This window comes from Mandrillus leucophaeus, unplaced genomic scaffold (assembly GCF_000951045.1).
Source record: "Mandrillus leucophaeus isolate KB7577 unplaced genomic scaffold, Mleu.le_1.0 Scaffold727, whole genome shotgun sequence".
NCBI lineage: Eukaryota > Metazoa > Chordata > Mammalia > Primates > Cercopithecidae > Mandrillus > Mandrillus leucophaeus.
The window spans coordinates 698,319-709,501 of NW_012107886.1; the positions used below are offsets into that span (position 1 = coordinate 698,319).

The window sequence follows — 11,183 nt, forward strand, 5'->3', positions numbered from 1 at the left end:
AAAAAAAAAAAAAAAAACTGTTTAGACCTTCTCAGTGGGAGTACACGCTTTCTGGAAAGCAATTTGGCCATATGACATAATATGCATTTTTGACCCAAAAACACCAACTCTGGAATGCATCCTCAGGAAATGCAGATCAAATTGAGTACAACAGGAAAACATAGGAAATCGCTCAAATGTCCAATGAGGGAATTACCAAATAGGGTATATCCACAAGACATACCACAATGGAATAAACTATGAAGACATGAAAAATGTTTTAGATAGAAAAATGCATACACTGTAACAATTAAACCAGAATATAAAGCATTATAAGTAATATTATCTCAGAACTTTTTAAAAGACATCTGGATATACATATTAAAAAGATAAAAACGAAATGCTTTTAATGTTTATAGTAGTTAATCTTGGATGGTAGAAATAAGTGGCTTCTTCTACTTTATACTATTCTTTTCTTATCTCCACTAATGAGCCTGTATTGTTTTGGTAACACAAAATTTTCAGAAAAAAATTTTTAAATAATATTTGAGTAACTTTTTTATAGGTTCATTGTATTTTGTATCCATGTTCAGTAACCATCTACTTACTATATCTTTTAAAAACTTAAAAAATCCATTAACTTATGAAATATCTAAGACAGTCATTTAGAATGCATTATTGCACTCTAACAGCTTCTTAATGAGAACATTTGGCTTTCAAGATTCTTGGTCTGCAAGGAAAAACAAATAACTGGAGAGGGGATGAAGGGTAGAGTACTTTATGGAAGGTAGAGATGTTCCTTTGTAACATGCCTCATTTTCCATAACTTGGAATCTATACTTGAAAACCACCTTATTGGAAGACTAGCTTCTCCAGTAAGTTTCAGATGTGTAAAACACCTAGACTTGAACCACAGCCCATTTTCTTTAAAAATGGTTTTTGCCATTCTTACCTCCCAAGAAATTAAATAATAAGCAATACAATTAAATACAAAATTATTTCTGCTTTTGGTTTTTCTTTTTTTGAGACAGATTTTCACTCTGTGGCCCAGGCTGGAGTGCAGTCGCCCAAATTCGGCTCAACGCAACCTCCGCCTCCCAGGTTCAAGCGATTCTCTTGCCTCAGTCTCCTGAGTAATGCCAAGCTAATTTTTGCATTTTTAGTAGAGACAGGGTTTCACCATGTTGGTCGGGCGGGTCTCAAACTCCTGACCTCATGATCCGTCCGTCTCGGCCTCCTAAAGTGCTGGGATTACAGGCATGAGTCACTGCGCCCGGCCCTCTGCTTTTTAAAGATATTAAAGGTACTTCAACAACTCAACAATGTCTGCGAGCCAGTTATTTAAATATCCAAACATAATATTCCACTCTTACTTTCCACAGATTATCATTCCTTCTCCTAATTCATGTTCATAGATAAATATACAGTCCTCAAATATTAGTCAATATGCTTAAGATGCCTGGATTTAAAACTCTCTCTACTTTCTAGAGTGACACATAGTGCTCATTACGTCTGTATTTCTGATTCTATAAAGCAAACATTTTATATACAATACAAAAAGTGCAGCTGATTTTTTTAATTAAATACAAAAAAGATGTTTAATGGATTAAGATCTCCCAATTCACAGTTCTATGGTTCTAACCTCAGCTGGATCTAAAGAGGTGGGAAAAGTAGAAAGTACACTGGTCCCGGATTCTAATTCTATCTCTGCTACTAATTAGCTTTGTTGCCTTAGGGATTCCACTTAACCTCACTGGATCTGCTAGCCACATCTAAAAACTGAAGGTTAAATTAGACTACTTAATTAAGGTTTCTACAAACTCTTTTAAAAATGATTCTAGGTTCATATTTCCACAGTCTTCCCAAATATCTTCTTTTCCTAATTCTCAGCAGTAATAAACTTTTCCTTGGATTAACCTCAGATATCAACAACGCGCAAACGTGTAAACAAATTTTTATACTTCCATTTAAAAAATACGTAATGTACATAAGATTTATCCCGTATTATTTTGGTAAATCCTATTTTTTTAATAACTATAACATGTCTAAGAGCCCCAGTTAAAAATAACGATTACTCAACATACATTACACATGTAGGCACATGACTTATTGTGCAATAACTGCCAGAACAGTTAGCAATGGAAAATACTTCATTCCCTGACACTAATCAGAAAATTAAAAACTAGGGTGTTACTTTTTTATAACGTCCAAAACAAAAGAGAATACTACATATATCAAGTGTCTCTACATAAAATTGGATTAAATGAGGTATCATTTCAGTTTTAAAATCCTACGGAAAAGCATTTTAAGTCTGAGCATTCTGTAACTAAACAGCATTCTTTTAGACTTAAACCAAACCCTACATATAATAGTAATTCAGCTTCATGAACCTTTTGAGTAAGTTAAATGACACCTATTAAATCTTCCTTAATGTTTAAGGCACATGTAGTGACCTTTTAATTTGTTTACAAAATGTTGATTTTTACAAAAAGAAAACTGGCTTCAGCTGAAGCTTTTCATACCTGAGAAGTTGCTTCTTAAATTTGAATGAATAAATGGTCAACTCTAGAGTGACATGTAGTACTCAATACATCTGTATTTCTGATTCTATAAAGCAAACATTTTATATACAATACAAAAAATGCAGCTGATTTCTTAAAAGGCTAAGCTTACTATTTTGGACACACTGTTTCTACCTAAAAATCTGTAAAATCATCTTTAATCACTAACTTGGATTTTAATCACTACATCCTCAATATATTCTATAAGAATCAGGGGTTAGGTTAGAGCCTTGAGGTTAAAAAGTATGAAATTTACTGAGGTCCTCTTTTCAGCATCTTAAAAGCATCAGTGAATTACAGCTCAGATTTTTTTTTTCTTTTTTAAATTAGTATTACTTTTAATTGACAAATCATAACTGTATACATTTATGGAATACAAGATGTTCTGATACATGTTTACCATGTGGAATGACTAAATCAAGCTAATTAACACATCCATCACCTTATCTTTGTGACTTTCTTTTTCTTAACTGAAGCTACCCACACCATTACAGTTTTTAAAAGGATAGTCTAATGATAACAGTGGGCCAGGCACAGTGGCTCACACCTGTAATCCCAGCACTTTGGGAGACCAAGGCAGGCACATTACTTGAGACCAGGAGTTCAAGAACAGCCTGCCCAACATGGTGAAACCCCATCTCTACTAAAAATACAAAAATTAGCTGGGTGTGGTGGCAGTCACCTGTAGTCCCAGCTACTCGGTAGGCTGAGGCACAAGAATAGCCTGAACCCAGGAGGCAGAGGCTGCAGTCAGCCAAGATCACGCCACTGCACTCCAGCCTGGGCAACAGAGCAGGACTCCATATTAAAAGAGATAATAGTGGAGCCACTGGTTCACTTTGACTTCAACAGCTTTGCATTAGTTTTGTTGTTGTTAAGCATAATAATCTAATGGGGGGGCGGGGGGAACACATGATGCGATCACTTTCCACAATCCATAAATCCACTACTGCAGCCCACATCTGGATAGATAGTGATTCAAAGTAGAAGATGATACTACCTGAGTCCCTTCTCAGTATTTTTCAAGCCATTGTTCCTGCATTCAATGGGTACACCCAATTACAAATAATAACAACAGTTACCATTTACCTATCCCCTTCTGTGGGCCAATATGAGTGCTAGCTACTTAACATTTTTCATGTCATTTAATCCCTAGAGTAACTCCGTAAGAAATATATCATTACCTCCATTTAATAGATGGGAAAGTAAGGACTCAAAGAGGATATAAGGCTGCTAAGTGGCAGAGCCAGATTTCAAATCCAGGGTTGTCTGACTTCAAAGGTCATGCTCATTAAGCTACACTGTCTACTGAAAACAGAAGCATGAAAATCAGCAAGAAGTTTCTCAAAGATTTGCTCAACTTTTCAGACTTCCCATGCATAACGACCTAACTGCAACAAATACAACTGGCTGTATTAATACACCTATCTACATGATACATTAATTCAATGTTGTCAAAAGAACAAGATTTACAAGATGACTCCAATTCTCAGCTCAAGGGGACATGAGAAAATTTAGTTAACTGAGCTCAACTTCACTCAAGCTTACGCCTCATCTTTTCCACATTATATAAAAGTTCTAGCAGGATGTGATGCGTCAAGCCTATAATCCCAGTGCGCTGGAAGGCCAAGGCAGGAAGACTGCTTGAGGCCAGAAGTTCAAGACCAACATAGCAAGAGCCCATCTCTATAAAAAAAAAATTAAAAATAAATAAATAAATAAATAGCCAGCCACGGTAGTGGCACGTGCCTGTAGTCCCAGCTACTTGGGAGGCTGAGGCAGGGAGGATCACATGAGCCCAGGAGTTGGAGGCTGCAGTGAGCTACGACTGCACCACTGCACTCCAGTCTGGGTGAAGATCCTGTCTTCAAAAAAAAAAAAAGAAAAGAAAAAAATTCTAATATAAATATGTAACCTGAAATTCATTTTTCCTCATTAATTTTAGTGGTATTAGGCCAGGAACAGTGGTTCATGCCTGTAATCCCAGCACTTTAGGAGGCCAAGGCAGGAGGCTCGATTGAGCCCAGGAGCTCAAGGCTGGCCTGGGCAACATAGGAAGATCTTGTCCCTACCAGAAAAAAAAAAAAAAAAAAAAAAAATTAGTGGTATTAGATACACATTCCACCCTTCTATTCCTGTGGAAGCTCAAAAAATCATAATATTACAATAGGCGGCCAGGCACGGTGGCTCACGCCTGTAATCCCAGTAATTTAAGAGTCCAAGTCGGGCGGATCACATGAGGTCAGGAGTTTGAGACCAGTCTGAGCAACACAGCAAAACCCGTCTCTACTAAAAGTAATTAGCCGGCCGTGGTGGAGGACGTCTGTAATCCCAGCTACTCAGGAGGTGGAGGCAGGAAAATCGCTTGAACGTGGGAGGTGGAGGTTGCAGTGAGCTGAGATCTCGCCACTGCACTCCAGCCTGGGGGACACCGCGAAACTCCGTCTCAAAAAAAAAAAAAAAAAAAAGTAATAATAATAATATTAGAAAAGGAGCCGAACAACAAGCAGGTAAAGCTTCCTTACACACACCATTCTTCAAAGGACGTTGGGGTTTCTGCTAATCTCTTTTTCTCCAAGACTTACTCACTCCTGTTGCTTTATTACTGCAAGGACTAAGAATCCCAAGTTACCTATTTTCTCAAACATGAAAGCTGTGTTTGAATTATTCTTGTGTAACCTAACCAGTCGGACAGCTAGTCTTCAGGATTTCAACAGTCATTGAAAAGGTGGAAGAACTGCTGCCATCTCTCTTCAGAACAGTTCTAAAACTCCCCTGGCGTGTACAAGCCACTACCAGCTAAAACTGAGTCACAGCAACTCCTGGGCTCTAAATAAAGATCAAGGAGAAATTTTTCGGTCCTATTTCTTTCCCAACCAACCAAACAAGCAAAACGAAATAATCATCTTTCTACTCAATCATTGATGAACAAACACCACATTCTATGTAAGTCCTCCGTGCAATTTTCCTTCCACCCATTCCCTGCGCCTGCTAAGCTGTGTACCTGCCCAGTACCTTCTTTTCTCTTCAAGTGAAAAACACCATTGAAAGACCAACCCCTTTTTCGCAGGGTAGTTAACTTTATGCTGACTGCAGATCCATCTTATCTACTCTCTTAAAACAATTAACTTTTAGCTTCATAAATACTACGTATTGTGGGCTAGCTGGAGCTCAGCAATCAGCTTGGCCTCCGCGCCTGGGTGACGGGTGAAAACAAGTAACTGAATTAGATGGGGCGAGCTGCCCACAAAATTCAGGAAGGCGCCCACACTGGTCTCCTGCTTTCACAATGGGGCTATTGGTCCAAAGTGGCAACTTAAGAGAGGATCTTAATGCTTACGCTTTCTCATAGGGCTGACGGATTTGCCAAATCCCACCCTTTGGGAAAGTGACAGACTGGACTTAACTCTTTGGCTGCCCCTACTGGGCAAACCCAATGGAAACCCCAATCCCCAAGTGCTTTAAAAAATGTGACAAGCCCAATTTAACTCTTTCCGAGCCCCCGCGGCGTTGAGGACACAGCCCTTGGAAAATGTCTACATAGACTTAACCCTTCCGCTGCCGATCTCAGTGCTACTCCCCGCGCCGCCAACACGCGGGAAATTCCAAATTCTGGCCCTCGGGAGGTGACAGGCCCAGCTTCGCACGCCCCCCCGCCATCAGTCCCATCGCGCCGAGGGCCGTCTAGACTCAGGCCTTCTAGAGGCGCCGGGCCAGACTCCGGGCTGCAGAGCCCCGGGCGAGAGAGTGGGCGGGCACTCACCGCGATGACATTGACGAAGGTGGTCTTGCCCGAGTACTGCAGCCCCACGAGCGTCAGCTCCATCTCCTCCTTCCAGAAGAGCGAACGGAACCAGTCCAGCAGGCGGGAGATGAGCGCCAGCATGATGGCGGCCGGGATCGAGGACGGACGGGAGGACGGACGAGCAGCGGCGTCGACGACTTCCACACGAGCGGGCCTCCGCCCAGACCCCCCAACGGCTCCTCGATGCCCCGGCGCGACACGGGCGCACACCGGCGGGCAGCAGCGGCCAGAGCCAGGAAGCTAAGCGGGTCATATGACTCGCCCTACCCCCCACGCCCGTCCCGGCGCCGCCGTCTGCACCCACGGCAAGAGCGGCGCGGCCCGTCTGACCAGGCCCCCCCGCCGCTTGCAGCGCCACCTGGTGGGCATGCCCCGCAGCACAGCGTACCCGCGGGCCCCCTTGAGGCTTTCTCTCCATTCATTCACTGTTGGTTCTTTCGTCATTCATCCACTTATTCATTCGTTAATTCATTCATTCATTTTTTTTCTATAATCGTTCATCAGCAATCTACTCTGCAGGAAGACTTCAAGACTCTGGAAGAGTTAGCGTGGAATAAAACTTCCTGTCCTACATTTTTGGTAGTAGCAAAAATAGTGTTAACTTAAAAATCACACAGTTTATAAATTTAGAAAGGAGAGCTTTATTTCTTAAGAAGGGGATTATAACCTGTAGGCAGGAAGTGCAGCCTCAGGCTAAAAAAAAAAAAAGTAAGCACTTTGAGAGAGGGAAGGGTGCAACAAGAATTTATATTGAAGGGTTGGCCAAGTAAACATATTTCACTTATGGAAGGAGCTATTAATATGTATGAAGGTGGTGGTCTTGACACATACATAGTGAACAAATCTGTATGGTTCATATGACCTTGTTCATTTAAGGGTGGCGACTTAATATTTAAATGTATTATAATCAGGCAGGGTGTGGTGGCTCATGCCTGTAATCCCAGCACTTTGGGAGGCCAAGGCGGGCAGATCATCTGAGGTCAGGAGTTTGAGACCAGCCTGACCAACATGGTGAAGCCCCATCTCTACTAAAAATACAAAATTAGCCGAACGTGGTGGTATGCACCTGTAGTCTCAGCTGCTTGGGAAGCTGAGGTGGGCGAATTGTGTGAACCCAGAAGGCGAAGGTTGCAGTGAGCCGAGATCATGCCACTGCACTTCAGCCTGGGTGATAGAGTGAGACCCTGTCTCAAAAAAAAAAATTAATAAATAAATAAAGTAAATGTATTATAATCAGGCCCTCCAAACAGAAAGTGAATCAGGGACCAGAAAGGCATTCAACTGCTTGGCCTCTGTAAAACCAGCCAGAACTGAGCTGGGCGTGGTGGCTCACAGCCTGTAATCCCAACACTTTGGGAGGCTGAGGCAGGTGGATCACGAGGTCAGGAATTTGAGACCAGCCTGGCCAACATGGTGAAACCCCGTCTCTACTAAAGATACAAAAAATTAGCCCAGGCCAGGTGCAGTGGCTCATGCCTGTAATCCCAACACATTGGGAGGCCAAGGCGGGCAGGTCACCTCAGGTCAGGAGTTCAAGACCAGCCTGACCAACATGGTGAAACCCCGTCTCTACTAAAAATACAAAAATTAGCCAGACATGGTGGCATGCGCCTGTAATCCCAGCTATGCCAGAGACTGAGGCAGGAGAATCGCTTGAATCCGGGAGGCGGAGGTTGCAGTGACCGAGATCATGCCCCCGCCATCCTGGGTGACAGAGCAAGACTCCATCTCAAAAAAACAAAAAAAAAAAACAAAACAAAAAGCCAGCCAGAACCAATGCATGGATGCATAGTAAGCTGTCTCTTAACAGGAGAAAGTTACAGAAGTCAGTCGCTTGTCTAATCAAAGCCACAGTTAGGCTTGTGGAACAGATCAATTAGCCTGCATCTGGAAGAGAGTTGTAACTGTTTTAATTGTGTTTATTTCCAGGCCAGTGCTGGTTTAGCTGGTAGAGAAAAAGAAAAACCTTGCAGTTAGTCATTTAACCCTTGCCTAGTATGGCCTTAGGTCCTGCTTATAATTTGCTATCTGATTGTCACAGAGTCCGTTCTGTCAGTCTTATGATCTCTATTTTAACGTTAATGTTGGTCATTTGTTGTTTCTAAACCACATAAAGGAGGAGGTATAACCAGGTGTGACTGACTTCCCATCTTGTCGAGGGAAGGAACTCAGTTTCTAAGATTTTCCTAGGATCTCTTTGTCCAGGAAGGGTCTGTGTAGTCACTTGAGGGAGCTCAGTTTTTTTGTTTATTTGATTTCGAGACAGAGTTAAGCACAGTTGCCCAGGTTGGAGTGCAATGGCAGATCATAGCTCATTGCAGCCTTGAATTCTTAGGCTCAAGTGATCCTCCTGCTTCAGTCTCTCAAAGTGTTGGGATTACAGGCTTGAGCCACCATGCCCACACCCAGCTCAGGAATTTTTTTTTTTTTTTTTTTTTTGAGATGAGTCTCCCTCTGTTGCCAGGCTGGAGTGCAGTGGCGCAATCTCAGCTCACTGCAACCTCAGGCTCCTGGGTTCAAGCAATTCTCCTCCCTCAGCCTCCCGAGTAGCTGGGACTACAGGCGCGCCACCAAGCCAGGCTAATTTTTGTATTTTTAGTAGAGATGGGGTTTCACCATGTTGGCCAGGATGGTCTCAATCTCTTGACCTCATGATCCACCCACCTTAGCCTCCCAAAGTACTGGGATTACAGGCGTGACCCACCAGGCCCAGCTCAGGATTTTATTTTTAGTTTACAATGGGAAGCAATGAGTGTCTATCAATAGGGAATTGATTAACCAGGATGTGTCCCCAGAAAGGAATACTATGCAGCTATAAAAATATATATATATATATAAGAAGAAGAAAGTTATCTGTAAACTGATAAGGAATGATGATCAGGAAATATTTTCAAGAGACAAAAAAATCAAGGTTCATGGCTGGGCACAGTGGCTCACACCTGTAGTCCCAGCACTTTGGGAGGGCAGATCACTTGAGGCTGGGAATTTGAGGCCAGCCTGGCCAACATGGCAAAACCCCATCTCTACTAAAATTACAAAAATTAGCCAAGCGTGGTGGTGCATGCCTATAATCCTAGCTATTCATGAGGCTGAGGCAGGAGAATCCCTTGAACCCAGGAGGCAGAAGTTGCAACGGGCTGAGATTGCACCACTGCATTCCAGCCAGTCCAGATTAAGACTGTCTCAAGGCCAGGCGCAGTGGCTCATGCCTGTAATCCTAGCACTTTGGGAGGCTGAGGCGGGTGGATCACAAGGTCAGGAGATCGAGACCATCCTGGCTAACATGGTGAAAACCTGTCTCTACTAAACATACAAAAAATTAGCTGGGCGTGGTGTCGGAAGCCTGTAGTCCCAGCTACTGGGGAGGCTGAGGCAGGAGAATATTGTGAACCTGAGAGGCGGAGCTTGTAGCGAGCTGAGATTGCGCCACTGCACTCCAGCCTGGGCAACAGAGTGACACACCCTCTCCAAAAAAAAAAAAAATAGACTGTTTAAAAAAAAAACAAAAAAAGTCAGGTTCAGACTGTGTACATAATGATATTTGGAATGTAAGATGAGAAAATAATAACGCATATGATTACGTGCTGGGATTACAGGCATGAGCCACCATGCCTGGCCACAATATAATTTACTTTAACATATATTTAAGACTTTAAAATGAAAAAAAATTCCTTCCCTCATGGAGCCTACAATCCAGCAGGGGAGACATATACTATAATAAACAAATTAAGAAATGAGGCCTGGCGGCTCACTCCTATAATCCCAGCCCTTTGGGAGGCTGAGGCAGGGAGATCACCTGAACCCAGGAGTTCAAGACCAGCTTGGACAAGATAATGAGACCCTGTCTCTACAAAAAAACTGAAAAACTTAGCCAGGTGTGGTGCTCATGCCTGTAGTCCCAGCTTCTTGGGAAGCTGAGGCAGGAGGATCACCTGAGCCGAGGAATCAGAGGCTTCAGTGAGCCATGACTGTGCTCCAGCCTGGGTAACAAAGTAAGGCCCTGTCTCAAAAAAATAAAATAAACAAATAAATCTGAGACATAATAGCATGTAGTAAAGGAAGCCGAACAAGAGAAGGAACAGGACAGGACTGTTCTACTTCGGATCAGGTGGCCCTGGGTGGAAAGACTTAGAGGAAATGAGAAAGAGATCCGGGCAGACATCTGGTGGAAGCACATTCCAGGCAGAAGGAACAGCAAAGATCCAGTTTGGGAGGAGTGCAGAATGCTCTGGGCAGAGAAAGACAGTCGGCGTGGCTGGCACAGATTAGTGAAGCGGGGTGTTGGAACAGATGTGGATGGAGAAGGAGGAAGGGAGCAGATTGAAAGTTGGCATGGTAGGCCTACCTTGGATTTTACTCTCAGTGTGATGGGAAGCCAGGAGAGTGATCCAACTGATATTTTTAGTTCGTTTTTCTGTGTCTATTGATTATTTAGAAAGAAAAAGGAAGCAACAGCAGCTCACGATGGCACAACTGTGGCAAACTGACTGTAAGGGGGTTTTAGGGGTTGAATTGTGTCCCCCCCCTCCTTAAAAAAAGACATATTGAAGGCTGGATGTGGTGGCTCATGCCTGTAATCCTCGCAGGATTTGGGAGACTGAGGTGGGAGATTGCTTGCACTCAAGACTTCAAGACCAGCCAGAGCAGCAAAGTGAGACCCTGTCTCTAATTAAAAAATAGAAAGGGAAGGGAAGGGGAAAGGGAAGAGGAAAGGGAGGGTGAGGAGGAGGGGGAGGGAGAAGGGAAAGACGGGCACGTGGTGGCTCATGCCTATGATCCCAGCACTTTGGGAGGCCAAGACAAGTGGATCACCAGAGGTCAGGAGAGAGAGGGCAAGG

The 11,183-nt window shown here is 43.1% G+C and overlaps 1 protein-coding gene across 4 annotated transcripts in view; it reads right to left on the reverse strand.

Annotated features, from left to right (window-relative positions):
* Window positions 1–6,912, reverse strand: part of ARL8B (ADP-ribosylation factor-like 8B) — a 54,806-nt gene extending 47,894 nt beyond the window's left edge. For 3 of the 4 annotated variants that reach the window (XM_011965449.1, XM_011965448.1, XM_011965450.1), the window contains exon 1: window positions 6,304–6,912. In XM_011965449.1, the coding sequence (XP_011820839.1) occupies window positions 6,304–6,426 (123 nt within the window). In that variant the 5' untranslated portion in view covers window positions 6,427–6,912. The remainder of the gene's footprint in view (window positions 1–6,303) is intronic. The other variant, XM_011965451.1, reaches the window with a different exon arrangement.
* Between the last annotated feature and the right edge of the window lie 4,271 nt (window positions 6,913–11,183).